Source organism: Patagioenas fasciata, chromosome 16 (assembly GCF_037038585.1).
Source record: "Patagioenas fasciata isolate bPatFas1 chromosome 16, bPatFas1.hap1, whole genome shotgun sequence".
In the NCBI taxonomy this organism is placed as follows: domain Eukaryota; kingdom Metazoa; phylum Chordata; class Aves; order Columbiformes; family Columbidae; genus Patagioenas; species Patagioenas fasciata.
In genome coordinates this window covers 1608674-1624324 of record NC_092535.1, presented here as the reverse complement: position 1 = coordinate 1624324, position 15651 = coordinate 1608674, and the positions used below count along the sequence as shown (strand labels likewise).

The following is a 15651-nucleotide window of genomic DNA, read 5'->3' as shown; positions in this document are numbered from 1 at the left end:
CTGTCCCAAAACTGGGGTATGAGAGGAGCTGCAAACACAAACACAGAACAAACCAAGAGGACCAAGGTGCTTCCTGCAGCCCCAGGCAGCGACGTCCCTGCTCGCGCATTTCAAGTTCAAAAAGGAAAAGAAAAATGAAACAAAACCACCACAAAGTATCCCCAAACCCCTTGGTTTCTTGGGTTGGTGTCCAAACCACCACAGCCATCCAAGTGCAGCCCCGCACAAGAGACTGGAATCAGTAGAAATCTTTATTAAACATGAAGCTCAGAGGAACACAAGCTTGTTAAAAGGCAGTAAAAGTGAAAGTGTCTCCAGCCTGGCCCTGGGGGGCCCTGGGACCCCCTTCTCTTCCCCTGTGCCTCTCCCAGCCCCCGTGGGCCAGACAAGGGGAGATGGGGCCGAAAGGCTGAGCGGCTGCGCGGGGAGGGGAAGAAAAGCCTGGGGACAGCGTTGGGTCCTCACCTGCAGAGACGTGCCCCCTGGGACACCCCTGCGTGCCCCCCACCCCGAGGGAACACGCACATGGGCCTGGGGCCACCAGCCCTTTCCCCCTCCCGCAGCCACTTGCCACCACGGTGGCTTCGCCAGCAGCCCCAGTTCGGCTGTGAGCAAAGCTGGGATGTGCTGGTGAGCCCCCAGCGGGACCTTCTGTGTTTGCCCCCACCAGCATCGTCCCCCCACTCCATCCTGCCCCTCCGTGTCCCGGGAGAGCTCCCACGCACCATAAATAATAAATAAATACCCACGCTCAGCTGGGCTGCAGGCAGCCCCCCCACACGTGGGGGGTTGGATAGCCCCCGCCCAGCACCCCCCACATCTCCGTCACCCCTTTCCCAGCATGACAAAACCTCTTGGCACCCCCACTCTGCTGCACAGCCCCCCCCTAATCCCCCCGAGAAATTAAACGCTGTCCCCAGGGGACAATAATAAATTAATCAAACCTATACACAGGACTGCTTAAAGCTCTGTAACGGGCACCTGCTGGGGGGACAGTGGCTCTGCCCTAAGCAGTCCCCCCAAGATCAGGGCCCTATGCGGGCGGGTTCCCTGAAATGGGACCCCCAGTCTGGCATCCCCCTCGTAGAGCTGGAGCCAGGGATGCTGCCGTGCCCCCCTGGGCTCGGGGGCTGGAGGGGTAAGAAGAAAATATTGCAAAAAGGGACGGGAGAGGATCTGCGGTGCTGCAGCCGGAGGGGCTGCCTACCCAGGGGTGCCCCCCGCGTCTGGCAGCCCCCGGCGAGCACTGGGCAGAGCCTCAGAAGTCCAAGGGCGTGAAGTCCCCAAAGTCACAGTCAAAGAGCTCGCTGATGCCCTCGCCCTCCTCCAGGCCAAAGTGGTAGTCCTGTGTCTGTGGCGGCGACAGGTTGATGAACTCATCCGCCAAGAAACCCGAAAAATCCTCCCTGCTCTGGTCCAGGAGGGCGTCCATGGAGGCCAGCGGAGACAGGCTCGCCTCCTCCACCGAGCACTTGCCGGGCAGCCCGCTCGTCCCCGCCAGCAGCGTCTCTGTGGGGATGGGAAGCAGCCGTAAATCCCATCATACTTACAAAAACCCCTCAAAAACCAGTTTTTCCCTTCCTGCCTTGCTGAGGTGACCGAGCATCACTCCAGCTCCTCGCTCGTGCCAATGGCAGAGGGGCTCACAGCTGCAAAACCAGCAAGAGCCCCTGTAACATCATGCCAGCACCCCTGTGCCCAGGTCCCTCTAGCCCCCAGGTCCCTCCTGTCCCCAAGCCTGGCTGCCCACCTTGCTCTCCGGGCAGCAGCGGGATGTTCACGTCCTGGGCGGGATGCAGGAGCGGGGAGGCTCTGGGCTGCGGACGGCTGGGAGACGACTCCTCTAAGGGGGCTTTAAAGGGGCTCTTGACTGGGCTACAGACCCCGGAGCTGTCCTCGGGGCAGAGGAAGACATCGATGGGGCCCTGAGTGCTTCGCACAGAGACCTGGAAAGCCTGGGGAAAGGGGAGAGGAATGAGATGAAGCACAAGGATGCTCGAGGACCCTGGACTGGGCTTTGCTGAGGGTTGTGCAGACATGGGGAGCAGAAGGTGGTTCCAACTCACCTCCGCTGGGTCTGAGACCTGCAGCTGGGTCTCTGGAGGAGCTTTGATAACCATCACCATTTGCTCTGAAGGGTCCACAATGCTGCGCAGATCCTGGCAGGTCACGTAGGCTGCAGTATGACGGGTCAAGGAGCAGACACAAGAATGCTTTTACCCAGCCAGGCCCACCACAGGGCTTGACCGTGTCCCCCCCACCCCAGCAGCCCCATTTCAGCCCCGCACCGAAGGATATTGCTGGTTGGCGGGGTCCTCGGTGAGCAGGCGCAGCTGCACCATGCACATCTGGATGAGGTCGTCCAGCTGCCGCTCAGCCGCCTGCAGCTCCCGCAGCTCCTTGTCCAGCAGCCGGTGCCGGCTGGGGGCTCCCACGGTGGCCTGGCTGCCCCTGAGGAGCAGTGCGGCCATCAGGAGCCAAACCCCACGGCTCCCCCTGCCCCACACCATGACTGTCCCCACCTGGGCCAGGCTTAATCCCACCCCATACCCAGGGAATCAGCCTTGTGGGGATTTCCCAGTAGGGCACAGCCCTGGTGTTCCCTCCCTGAACTTGGATGCAGGACCACATGAATGGGAAGCCACCACTCAACCCACAAGCAGATACTCTGGTGACACCGCTCTGAGCTTCTCCATCCCAGCAAGACCCTGCTCCACCCTAAGCCTGGCCCAGGGGATCACCCCATGTCAGGAGACAGCCAGCTACACCCCCACAAGCCCGGCCGAGGGACATACAGCCACTGGATGTTGTTCTTGGACTTCTTGGTAATAAGCTGGATGCCCTCCAGGACATTGGTGATGTCGTAGATGCGCCTCTTCTGCACCTTCAGAACTTCTGCCGCCCAGTTGAGGTCCACCACGCCATCAGGAGACTGGCTCAGCAGCTCCAGGAAGCGCTTGGTGGTCAAGTTCAGCGAGGTTTCGTAGCGGGACTTCTCCCCAGGAGACTTGGCACCTGCCAGCCACCCAGGACAACCACGATTTAGCCAGTGCTGGAGCTGAGAGGCCCCATAACACCCCCCACAAGCTCACAGGTGGTTCATGGATGAGAGACCAGGACTATCACCCCAAAACCCATCTGCTTTCCCAGGGCAATGGGGTGAGCTCCCCATGTCCTCTGTGGGAAGGATCCTGCAGCCCAGCACGGGCTCCAATACTCCTGTTCAGTCATGACCACAAGCTTGGTTGTAACACTGAGGCATCAGGAAGGTACTGAGGGGAGATGACGGAGGGTCCAGGTGAGTCCACCTGGGATGTTGCACCAACATCCCACAGGGAAGGACAGAGCTGGTGTGGTGCCCAGCACATGGGCAGGACAACTGTGCCACCAGCCCAGGGGACAGCAGCACGGGATGGACAGAAACACTCTGGCCCCAGGAACAGCCTTTCCAAACTGATGCAAAGGAGTGGGGAGAAGCAGCAGGGATGAGCCCAGAGGTGCAGCTCAGGCCATGGGCAACAGAATGGGGCGGCTGAGCCCACTGCTCCGGGCTGGGCTGGCTCGGAGGGTCAGAGGGAGCGGGGCTGGTACCTTTAGCGGGGTTCCTGGCCCTGCCCCGGCCCACCGGCAGGCTCTCCGCTATGTACTGGTGATCCGTCTCCAAGTTCAGCTTCCTCTTCACCTGCAAGGGAGAGGGCTCATCATAGAGAACAGCCACTGCCATGGTCCCACTGCCCGCCCAGTGCTAGACGCGAGGGTGGCTGTGAGGGACCCCCGAGGGATTCCCCCAGGGGCACTGCAGGGTACAGAAGCCCCTGCTCCTGGCAGGGCTCAGTTGACAGGAGCAGCTGCCACACACACCAGCGGGGACACCGGGGGCTGACTCTGCCACGGGGGGCCCCACCAGGCTGCGGAAAGCACCCCAAAGCAGGCGTGGGCCTCAGAAGGGGGAGGCAAAGCGCGGCCCAGCGCCCGGGAGTGCGGCTTCCGGAGCAGCAGCTGGGGAAGGGCCGCGCCCGGCAGGTGTCGGCTGCGTGGCACCGCACGGTATGGAACGGCACAGCTGGTATAGCACGGCACAGCTGGGCAGGGTATAGAGCACGGCGTGGCACAGCCTAGCAGGGTACAGCAGGTTGTGTCAAGGCACAGCACGGAGCAGAGCACGGAGCAGAACAGCACGGCCTGGCACAGCACTTTCTAGCACGGTATATAGCCGGGCTAGATGCGGCCCAGTATTGCACGGCACGGTATATAACCCGGTTGGATGCCGCCCAGTATCGCACGGCCCCGTACATTGCACGGCCCCGCCGGAACCCGCAGGGTCCCGAGCTCCGCAGCCCCCGCCCCCGCACCGCCCCCTCCCCGTCCCCGTCCCCGTCCCGGGGGTTACCGGCGGGCGGCCCAGCGCGGGCCGTCTGGGCGCGGCGCCGGGACAGGCGGGCTGCGGCGTGGCGAAGAGCAGGAGGTCGGTGTCGGGGTGGCCGTCGCCGCCCGCGGGCTCCTCAGCGGCGGAGACGATGAGGAGGTGCGGGGAGGCGCTGCCCAGCAGCGCCGCCAGCCCCGCCGCGCCACCCGCCGCCGCCGCCATGGCTCACATGGCCGCCGGGGCGGCGGGCGGCGCGGCGGGCAGGGCGCGGGCAGGGGCGCGGCCCATGCCGGGGAGCGGGGCCGCTCCGCTCCGCTCGGCTCCGCGCCCGCCGCCGTATTGTTCGGCGCGCCAGCCCCGCGCGCGCCTTTGCGCGCCAAATCCTTTTTGCCGCGAAAGCGGTGCGAGCCTCCCCGCCGCCCGCCCATTGGCTGTGCCTGCCGCCGCGTTCCGCGGGAGAGCTATCCTATTGGTCAGCACCGCCGGAGAGACGGGCGGTGCCGCCCGCCTATTGGTGGCGAGTGGCCGCGCCGGACACGCTGACAGGCAGCCAATCGGCGGTGCCGCACGGAGGTAAGGGGGCCAATCGGGGGGCGGGTCGGGGACGCGGCGGGGGCGCCGCGTGGGTGCGGAGCGGAGCGGGGCGGGGCGCGGCGGGACGGGGGCGGCGGCGGTGGCAGAGAGGGGGGGGACAGCGGCGGCGGCCGCCGCTGACCCCCCCCTCTCTGCCACCGCCGCGGCCCCCCGAGAGAGGACGGCAGCCAGAGCCGGGAGTGGCCGCGCCACGGATGATAATCCACCCACGAGACACGGCACAGACAGCTCCCACCATCAGCATCTCCTGCGTGCAGGGCGCTGATAACCCGGCTGCTGCATGAGAAGGCAAAATTTAAAAAGGAAAAAAAATATATATACATCCTTCTAATAAAACAACCCTGCGTTTAAAGGCTCGGCCTTTCCCAGAGATCACAGAATCATTTTGTTTGGAAAAGACGCTAAAGAAAATCGAGTCCAAGCATTAACCCAACATGGTCACTAAACCATGCCCCTGAGAACCTCATCTCCTTCTGTCCAGCCCTCCAGGGCTGGTGACTCCAGCACTGCCCTGGGCAGCCTGTTCCAATGCCCCACAGCCCTTTGGGGAAGAAATTGTTCCCCAGATCCAACTTCAAGCTCCCCTGGCACAACTTGAGGCCGTTTCCTCTGCTCCTGGCGCTTGTTCCTGGGGAGCAGAGCCTGACCCCCCCTGGCTCCAAGCTCCTTTCAGGCCGTTCAGAGATCAGAAGGTCTCCCCTCAGCTCCTGTTCTCCAGCTGAACCCCCCAGGTCCCTCAGCCGCTCCCATCACACTTGTGCTCCAGCCCCTCACCAGCTCCGTTCCCTTCTCTCAACTTGCTCCAGCATCTCAAGGCCTTTCTTGGCGTGAGGGGCCCAAAACTGACCCCAGGATTTGAGGTCTGGCCTCCCCAGTGGCCAGTTGAGGGGAACAACCACTGCCCTGGGCCTGCTGGCCACGCTATTCTTAATGCACACAGATGTTCAAGTTCATGGGCAGAATGTGGGTCTTGGCCAGGTACCCAAAACCCCTCTGAGCCAAGCCCAGGGTTTAACCTCTCTGTGCCCCCCACAAGCTGCCCCACACATCCTCAAGGGCCCCCAGCCCCTGGGCACTGCCAGGCAGGGCTGTGGGCCAGCGCTGGCTCCGGCCCCATGGCCAATCCCCACCTGCCTGGGATGAAGGAGACGGGGTGTTTTTTCCAGCGGTGCGTGGGATGCAGGAGGCATTCACAGTGATGAGTTAACTCCTCTGCCACAGAGCAGATCCTGACATGCAGTGCTCCGGTGCTGGCCTAACAGGTTTCAGACTTTAAGGGATTTTAAGCCAGATCCTTTGGCAGTGGCTGCAATTCACCAGCATAGAGTAGCACCATGATTTCCCTGGATTTCTACGTCCTTAAATACACCAGTAACATATCGCGTATCCGTGACCAATCGTATCACCTCTCCATGCCTCATTTCTTCATCAGCAAAGAGCAAATAGAAATACTGCCTTGCTTAAAGGAAATTAATACAGTTAATTAACACTTGGCCCTTCCTATATTCAAGGGGCCTCTCTCTGGAGCCCTTGCACTGCAATAACATCAGTACTGTGAAGCCTAAGCAACAGTTAGACCAGATGTTTGCACACAGTTAATGTTTCTTCCATCTGGGGAGGGGGGAAAAAGGCAAACCCCAATGCCGAGTGGGAGCGAAGGGCTGGCAGTGCTCTCCTCCTCCCCCGGAGCCTCGGCCGGGCGCTTCCTGGGGTGACGCAGGGTTTGGGACACAGCTGCTGCACCAGCTGCTCCCGCTCTGCTCACAAAGCCTTTTTTTTCCCTCTTTCTTTCTCCCCCTAATTCATGCGGGCGCTTATTCGGGGGGAGCAGACTGTGCTCTGCCCGCCTCTCCCCCGAGCTGCCTGGCTGCGCTGCAACTTCTCCAAGGCTTTAGTGCTGGCAGCGCTGAAAAAGGGCTGTTGCAAAGACAAATGAAAGGCAAATGCTGGTGGGAAAAGGAAGGGCAGTGGCTTTTCTTGCATGCATATGAGGGAAAGCAGATGATTCCCATCTCCTGCACAGCTGCGGCCCCGTCCCGGCCTTGCCAGCCCCGCTAAGGAGCGCAGACACGCTCCCAAGATCAGCTGTCCGGCGGGTGCTGCACAAAGATAAAGTCCTGTCTCCACGGCCCCACTTGGTCAGGAGAGGATCAGAAAGGCGATTCACACACTTTGTACCCCAGCTGGATTTACCCAGCAGCCGTCACTGAGTTTGGGTGGGTTTTGGCACATCGGGACAGACTCAGGCCAAGGGGCGTCTGCTGGTCCCGGCGCTGAAGGAAGAGCGCAGAGCGGGGCTGCAGCTGGAGCTGGTATCTATGCTCCAAAATCATCTCGTGGCAGCAGGAGCAGGCCAGAGGAGAGCTGGCAGGATGCAAACCTGCATCCCTGCGCTGTTAACCTGCATCCCTGCGCTGTTAACCTGCATCCCTGCGCTGTTAACCTTACCAGAGGTGTCCCAGAAGCACACTGACTGTCCTTGTCCATTTGTGTATGTCCTTATTTTGTTTAGCTAACAGGTGAAGCAGGCTCAGAGTGGTGTCCAGCGCCTTGTACCCGCGCCCCGCTCTGGCAGCCACCAACAGAGCTGACTTCTCTCTGCAACCACTCACCTGCGCTCCTGGCAGACCGCAAGGCACCAAGGAGCAGTCTGTCCTGTCACCATGTCACCCCAGTGCGTCCAGTTTGTGCGTGTAAGAACCTCCCGGTGTAGCCCCAGTTGGACTCAGTCAGTCTGAAGATCTGGCCGTGCTAAGCCATCCAAACAGTGCCACAGCACAGGAAAGTTCATGCCTCAAAAGAAAAAGCAGGATGGCAGTGCCCCCCATTTGGCTCTGCAGCCAGGGCTGCCCTAGTTACAGCTGCTGGTGCGGTCAGAGCAGCACTGGCTACTGCCCGCAAGCACAACCAATGCCAAAAATGCACTCTCTGCACAATTTCTCTACATACATGACTAGTAACATGCAATAATTGAGCACTACTTCATATATTTTAGCTTAATAATGATGACAATAAAAAGACAATTAGTTTTTTTTATTATTATAGAAAGCACAGCATCGTGATATTAAAAAAGAGATTGTACAGAAATAACGTAAAAATTAGTCCGGCACAAAGTCTTAGGTCGATGTACTACACCGGCTGTCCAAGAACTAAATTCACAGTGGACAGCGCTATTTCAACAACCCACCGCCCCCTCTTTTGCACATTTTAAAACCAAAAACTGAGATATATCTCTACAAGCATTCTGATCGGTGTAATTACAAGTTACCTGAGTTTACGTTCTTAGCTTTATTCTGCGCTGCCAGCAAATCAGAGCCTGGATTACACAGCAATCCCGAAACCAAACTATACCAAAAGCAGAGGTAATGCCACCTGTGTTATAGAGCATTTAATTTATTTTTCCCCCTCCTCATCCTTGGTCCCATAAGCAAATGAGACAGATGAAAATCCTTTGAAGTGGAGAAGAAAAGTTACGTCCTCCAACAATCTTGTATGAACACGCAATTTGAAAATTCAAGATTAGCACCTCTGAAATATTAACAGCGGCAGACAGACATCATGCTGCAGAGCATTACGCCTTATTTTCTCTCCTCCCTTATCTGCTGGATTTCAAAACCAGCAGCAGCAAACCCAACCCATTCTGCTCAGGTTGCCACGGTCCTGGAAAACAAACACGAAGGGAACCGCGTGTGGCTCGGGTGATTATCCAAAGGTCGCGTTTGCACCGATGCAGTGAAAATGGGTTTGGGTCACAGCAGCTTCTCCCGGTGAGGGGATCCGCAAGGGGCTCTGGTCACTCCATCCGGAACCAGCCACCCACAGTGGCTCCCAGGACCCTCTGCTGTCACAGGGGTCCCCAAGGACACCCCGCTTTGGTCCCTGTCAACAGCCAGAGACCATCCCTGTGCTTCTGCCGCTGCTCAATTCAGTTTAAAGCAGAGCTTGAACTACTCTACCAGGGCAAGAAAGCCTCGTAGCAGCAATACCAAAGCTCTTCTGCCGCCTCTCCCCCGATCCAGCTGTCTGTGGTTATTGCTCGGACACAGGGATGGCAACAGGGACAAAGGACATTGTCACACTGCAAACACAGGTTTGCACCTTACAGCAGCCACAACCCCCAAAAGCACTTCTCTGTGGCACTAATTAGACAAGCACGGGCTTTTTCTTTCAGAAACATCCTCCCCTTCACTGAAAGGATCAAACAGAGCACAGAAAACCTGACCTAAACCAAATGTCACGCACCCATTGAATTTTCACCTTTGTTAAATAATGTAACTGTCCCGGAAAGGGTTCCTCAGCGATGCTGACGGCCAGCACACAAGCTCACAAGCTGTCCTCCAAAGAGCAGGGGAGCACAGTGGGTATGCCAGGGCAGCATGCAGCGGCAGTAAATAACCCCGCGTTGGCTTTGTTCCTTCATAAAATAAATGATTAATAGCTCAGTATAGTCAGTCTGCTACTGAAGGCTTGCTGAAAACTTTTGATCGGTTTGATTCATTAACCTTTAAAACTGCCTCTAAAAGAGGCTTAAAGTCCAAAGGAGAAGCATCATCTTGAAATGAACACTTTGATTTTATCCAGAAATCCTCATTTTTGACAAAGTGAGCTAAGCGTTGTGACACGCTGCTCCTCTTTAGAGCCTCAGCATCTCACAGGTGCTGGGGAAGAAATAATACAGTAAAATAAGTTGATGGAGATGAACAAAACCACGCTCCATCTTAAAATTCAAACCCCATCAGGGCTGGGGGGGAGAAAATGGCAATTCTTTGTGATTCTTCAGCATTTGGCTGATTCACAGGTGGCTTCCCAACTGTCTCTTTATTTCTTTTGGGTTTAATGCTAATAAAAAAGGAGCACAAACAGAGGACTCAATTCCTCACACAATGCACTGGGGGAGGGCAGGGAGTGGAACTTATGGATCCCAAAAGTCTGACTCAGACAAATTACTTCTAGTTCACTTCCTGACTACACGCCCGCATTGTTCCGACACCTCGGGAGCATACGGGGCGCATCCCCAGCTATCTGGTCACAGGAACACCAGCGCGGGCTGGTGCCGTTGAAAAACCGTTCCAATTACTTCCCTGGGGAAAGAAGTGACTTGCAGCTTAACGTCCTGGCCCGGCGCAGCAGGAAAACCAACCGTCCGCATCGTCGGCTGCCGACGGCTGCAACGCGGGACCCGCGCCCGGGACCAGCCGCGGTTTGTCTTCCAGGGACGGCAGCTGGTTCTGGAGCACAAGTACAGATGGTTTGATGCTCGGGCACAATTGGCTTTGAAAGTGAGGTTGGCGATAGATTCCCAAGAGAAAAAGGGCATTTTGAAGCAAGGGCGACTGATGGCCGCTGCTGCCGGGTTGATACTGAACATTTGTTGGCTTGGTTTTGCTGACAAACACACTACGGTAGCATAAAAAGGACAGGATGGGTCACTTGTCCTTCACAGGGCCAGAGAAGTGCTTCACAAGCAGCCACATGGTTGCAGCAGCAGAACTATTAGAAGGCAATTATTTTGCCTCTAAGGGAATCACAAGCCTTTCTCAGAGAAAGGAATGCCAGCTATAAATTAAAAAGCTCAAAAACCTCTCATAGACACTCGGTTCACATAACCAGCCTGGCCATCTTTTGCTACAATAATTATACACGGTCAGGGATTTGCAAGTCTGGTAGTTCCAGGGAGAAATTCTCAAGCCACGGCTGTGAGATTCTGGAAGGGTTTTCTGAAATCCCATCGAAGCTTGTAGGAATTCAGCCATATTAGCAGGACGTTAACATTCTTATTTGGAACAATAGTGAGGTTTCTGACATAAAAACAGAGTGCTGCACTCACGCTGCTTCAGATACCCAGCAGTGCTGCAAATAAAGACACAGTATTTATAAAGAAATCAGACCTCACCTGCAGCTTCAGTATTCGTTCTGTACCTGAATCTTTAGGTTTATCTGCACTGAAGTATTTAACTGCAAAGGAACAAAACCAATTCCAAACTTTTATAGCTTTCCTGGGGTCTGATTAATTACTGGTTCGTGTGCAAATTCAAGTAGCTAGTACAGACTATAACAGAAGGTGACATTAAAAGTTGCAGGTAACTGTGGACAGTTGTTGTGGGCACCAGAGATAAATATATCACGGATTTACATGGAATAAGCACCAGGCAGCTGCAAGATCTCACTGCGAACACAGGAAGATCCAGCTTTAGATTCAGTTCAAGAGCCAGAAGACCCTCTTCCTACTCGATCTGAGACACTCGGAACGCGATTCAGTCCCAAACATCACAGCACCAGTGCAGGGGGATGGGAACATTGAACTCTCCCTCTTGCTGACACAGAGAGTGGAAAAATAAAGAGCAAAGCAGCACTCAGAAGATGCAAAATAGTAATAAAAGAGCTTAGGAGGACAAGAAAGAATGATATAAGAAGAAACTGAGATAATTTTTTTGCTACTCAGAAGCTACCTGAACTTACGTGTAATGTACCGGTTCAGTCCTACCATAAAATACAACAAAGTCCCAGAGCACGGAGACTGCAAAGGAGGATGAAGAACAGCATCGGGGGATGAGGAAACCACAGGGTCAGGTCAGGATGGAAAAGTGGATGGGGACAGGGAGAACTAACCTTTTTGAAATGAGAGGTATAAAAGGAACGAATAAAATAGTCCTGATTGAGACAAAAGGGTAAGGTTAGCACAAGGTGCTTAGTGACTCTCCTGTGAATCACCACATAAAGCCACTGTGTCAGGGATTATTTTAATGTATTTTTAACATACATCATTAAGTGAACGCTATAGTGTTATAATCGTGGTATAGTCTAAGTGCTTTGTACTATTAACAGCTTGTTTTATTATTTTAAGGGAATTTTTGTTCTTTCTCAACCATCCAGTCAATCTTCCACCCAAGCGTGTGCTGCGCTATCCCTGGGGCTCTGCACTGTATTTTTAAGAGGCAGATTCACTTGTATTTTCATCTGTGGCCTCATCAAGGCTGCACAAACTACAGATGCATTCAGTTTGATCACAGCTGACACACGGCACTGCTGCCGAGGGCAGATTCCGGACCCAAGAGAAACCCATGTGCTTATCTTCCACCAAAATAAAAGTGCTTGTTCAAAGTGTTACTTGTTTCTCCGTATAAAGCAGACAGTGTGATATCCGAGGGCGTGCAACGCGCCTCAGCCTGTTCTCAAAGGAGCTTAAGTTGCGTAACTGTTTTTGGTATTTAGTTCAAGCAGCTTTTAAAAACTTTACAAGTTTAAAATAATTACACAGTATTAAGTAGCGCACTTTGCAGAGGGCCAGATTCAGCCCAAATGCCTGAAAGATACCAAGCAAAAATAAGTCCTTCTGAGCCTGATTTACCAGGCTTGTACCAGATTATCTAACAGTTTTATCCTCATATATCTTACTGTCTCCCTGAGGGGAAAACCACAGAGAAATTCTCTAAAGGAGCACACAGCTGTCCTTGTAATAGTTTAAACAAGATTTCCAGTTATCCACAGAAATCAAGAAATGATGTCCCAGCTTTCAGCCCTGAGCAGGTCCCTCACTCCCATCACACTACAGCGAGCACAGCAGCACAACAACTGATTCTGTCTTGTGAGCATTCAGACAAACCCTAGAACATTTTTTTTCATTAGACATACTCCCCACTTAGTGTTAGGTTGTCATTTTGTGAGTATATTTAGTGCCTTTAAAAAATGAAAACACATACTTGTAGAGAAAACGAGGCCTTTTAAAAAAAAATAACAAAACACCAACTTATTTTAACTCAAGATTCCCAAGGCATTTTACCCTCACCGAGGACTGCAACAAGCTTCTGTGAGGTATTTACTTGCTCTAAACAGAGCCAAGAGAAGACTGATTAAAATATTTTGGCCAGTCTGCAGGATGTTAATTAAAAAAAACCACCAGTCAAGAGCAACAGAATAATCTTTTCCCTTAGCTGCTGGAAGGTGCCATCCCACTCACAGGTCTTTTACAAGGAAACACCTACTTGCTGTCTGTCCTTTTGTTATAAATGAGAAAATCAGAAATGTCATGCCATACATTGCTGTCATCATACAGGTAGGTCATGGAGGACTGCAGAGAAGGCTGCAGAGTTTCCCGGTGATATTCAAAGAGCCAGAGAACTGTCCCCCATACCAGAGCAGCCACAAGCGGGAAGGGATCCTGCTTTGGCTGTGGGATGCAGCCCTTCTTCACTGCCAGCTGAGACAAGCCGAACAGGATACGAGAGAGCAGGTACATAATGATCTGCGTGAAGAGAAAACCCAAAGAACATTAGGTGAATACTGTCCAGGTAAAGTGATTTAGAAGCTACAAGGCAGGCAAGAGGGGTGGAAACAATTCACTCCACTTAACATCGAACAGGCCGTAGGTTCATGTATCAAACAGTCTTTATAACTGGAGATGTTTGTGTCTTCCCCCTGTCCTCAAAGTTCTGCTTCTCTTCTGTGATCTAATTTAGTAATCAACGAGTTACACTAGATGCAATGTATCTTTGCTGTTGCACAATTTCTTTGCTCAGTCACTGTCATCTCAGATGCTGCTGCTGATATAAGAGTCCCAGAGCAGCTAACAGAGCAGTCACACCGACCTGCCCAGCACATACACATCGATAGGCCGGACACAGTAAAACCAGACAGGAGGTGTGTTCTTACAGGGCACTGCATAATTGAAACGCTTTTGATTAATCTGCATTTGAGTTTTATTTACTGATTAATGTGTGACTGTCAACCAAACTTGCCCTGAGCAGCTGCTATCAGTTTAACCAGTTAAGTCTGGCTCAGTAACGGATCATGCTCTGCACTCGCATTTGAGCTGGAGGGTTTGGCCCTGCAAGCGAGGGACACGTACAGGAGTCACCCCAGCTCCGGTGACACGGGGGTGACCCAATGGCTCTGGATTGTGTGGCTGCCCGCCCGCCTTCCAAAGTATATGAGTGCAGCTCTGGGGGTAAAGCTGGGCTTTTTGCTCTCAGACTGCACACACTGTTCACAGGGACACACAGCCACCGCTAGGATTTGAATACAGAGCAGCCAAAACCAGAACTTGTGCAAAGAGTAATATGATAAAAGAATAACACTACATGATAAGAACCACCAGAAACATGCTAGGCCATAGCAACCACTTTCCTGGCACACAAACATCCATCTGTTGGGATTTTTGTCAAGGAAACTTTCAACAAACACATTTACCTGGCTGTTGATGGGATTGTTCTCACCAAACACCAGCCAACCTCCAATACAGGCTGCAAGGAAAGAATGAAAGGGAATTTTTTTCCCCTGTAGCCGGGACTGTAATGCCATCAACCCCTTGTAGATGAACACAAAATACGCCAAGTTCCGGGAATGAGTGTATGTAGCCTGAGCAATCGATTTCAGCTTCTCTTTTAAACTGAAAAGAAACAGACAATTAAAAGAGAAGAGCAAAAAGGCAACACCACTGCAGCACCTCAGCCTGCACACTCCACCCCTCTGGCCTGTTAGACTGGTAGGTCGGGTACCCCACAGAACATCTGCTTGTGAGGGAGGTCAAGTCCTTCACCTCTGGCTCACCCACCAGACTATATTCACAAAAGCTCTACCTAGGCTGTGGGCTGTGCTTTTGACTAATTCTATGAATAGTCAAGGAACCCTTTTTTTTTCCCCCTCATTATTTTTTCATTACTTTTTGCCAAAGTGCAAGCCTCTGGCATAAGCAGGGAAAGCCATAACTTGCTGAGCCATAGCTTGACTTCCCTTACTGGAATGCAGAGCAGAGCGCTGCTGTTTGCTCCCGCTGATTTCTCCTCTGATTCTCATCACCATTGCACAGTGGCTGATCCCTGAGCATTTGTGTATGTGTGTGCATACGTGTAACCATCAGAACAACGGGCTACAACCACAGCTCACGCATCTTTCTGCTCTTTAAGCCCTCTGGAAACACGAAGAATTGGATATTTGAATGAAAACATTCTAAGCATCAACACAGAAATACAGAACCAGCGTTTGTACCTTCCACTCTTGAACAGGAACGTCATCACCAGGGCATGCGGGGCACGGATTTTTGCTCCATAACTGCAAAAAGGGAACAGATAATTAAAACTTTTTGTATTTTGCTGTCAAGCGATTGTGTTTATATTCTATTGACAGATAGAAGATGCTGCTTAAGTAACTATATGTTACTTTAAAGTAAGTCAGCCCAGCAGTACAACAAACTAGGCACCTTGGCTTAACAGAACACGCACCCCAACAAGCCAAGCCCAAAGGGGACCCCAAACCCCGTTAAAACCCGGGTTATTGGTGAGGAAGGTGGAAACGCCTCTCTTGAACCTGTACCACAAGAGCCCCGGGCTCCTCACAGGACAGGAGGGCACACGCTGGCTTTGCCGCAGCCCTCAGGGCGACTGAGCAGGACCGAGACACCGTTCACGTTCCCCCTCCCGGGCCCGGCGCCCCCCCTCGCACTCACACGGCCCCGTTGCGGAAGCCCTTGAGCACGGCGAGCGCGGCGCGGTACCGGCGCTGCTGCAGGAGCGCGTTGGCGGCGCGGAGCAGCGCGCGGAGCGCGTCCCCGCTCCCGGCCATCGCATCGCCAGCTGCTCCGGCCGCAGCCGCCGGCAGCGGTCACGCTTCCGGGCGCGGGGAACCGCCCACCGCGCGCATAGGCTCTCTTGGCTGTCCATCGGTGGTCTTGGCCAATAGGCAACACATCTCAAGCG

At 54.0% G+C, this 15651-nt stretch overlaps 2 protein-coding genes and 1 long non-coding RNA gene across 3 annotated transcripts; 1 reads left to right on the top strand and 2 right to left on the bottom strand.

Annotated features, from left to right (window-relative positions):
* Positions 1-233: 233 nt before the first annotated feature.
* On the bottom strand, positions 234-4612 carry E2F1 (E2F transcription factor 1). The gene is made up of 7 exons (XM_065850228.2): positions 4391-4612; positions 3592-3682; positions 2796-3015; positions 2299-2451; positions 2067-2181; positions 1751-1955; positions 234-1509 (listed from the first exon to the last, which is right to left on the bottom strand). The coding sequence occupies exons 1-7, from the start codon at positions 4586-4588 to the stop codon at positions 1259-1261; spliced, it is 1233 nt and encodes a 410-aa protein (XP_065706300.1). The 5' UTR covers positions 4589-4612; the 3' UTR covers positions 234-1258.
* Positions 4613-4817: 205 nt separating this feature from the next.
* LOC139829237 (uncharacterized) lies at positions 4818-9405 on the top strand. The gene is made up of 2 exons (XR_011741635.1): positions 4818-4939; positions 7473-9405. It is a non-coding gene; the product is annotated as an uncharacterized lncRNA (long non-coding RNA).
* On the bottom strand, positions 7979-15567 carry PXMP4 (peroxisomal membrane protein 4). Its single transcript, XM_065849794.2, has 4 exons — positions 15402-15567; positions 14945-15007; positions 14147-14345; positions 7979-13202 (listed from the first exon to the last, which is right to left on the bottom strand). The coding sequence occupies exons 1-4, from the start codon at positions 15515-15517 to the stop codon at positions 12939-12941; spliced, it is 642 nt and encodes a 213-aa protein (XP_065705866.2). The 5' UTR covers positions 15518-15567; the 3' UTR covers positions 7979-12938.
* Between the last annotated feature and the right edge of the window lie 84 nt (positions 15568-15651).

Excerpts from the sequence above, each read along its gene's own strand:
- E2F1 (XM_065850228.2), bottom strand. The coding sequence starts at position 4,588 with ATGGCGGCGGCGGCGGGTGGCGCGGCGGGGCTGGCGGCGCTGCTGGGC. Across the intron at positions 1,956-2,066 it reads AGGTCTCAGACCCAGCGGAG|GCTTTCCAGGTCTCTGTGCG; the intron begins GTGAGTTGGAAC and ends CCCTTTCCCCAG. Across the intron at positions 1,510-1,750 it reads GCTGCTGCCCGGAGAGCAAG|AGACGCTGCTGGCGGGGACG; the intron begins GTGGGCAGCCAG and ends CCATCCCCACAG.
- PXMP4 (XM_065849794.2), bottom strand. The coding sequence starts at position 15,517 with ATGGCCGGGAGCGGGGACGCGCTCCGCGCGCTGCTCCGCGCCGCCAAC. Across the intron at positions 15,008-15,401 it reads GGCTTCCGCAACGGGGCCGT|TTATGGAGCAAAAATCCGTG; the intron begins GTGAGTGCGAGG and ends CCCTTTTTGCAG. Across the intron at positions 13,203-14,146 it reads ACAATCCCATCAACAGCCAG|ATCATTATGTACCTGCTCTC; the intron begins GTAAATGTGTTT and ends CTCTTCACGCAG.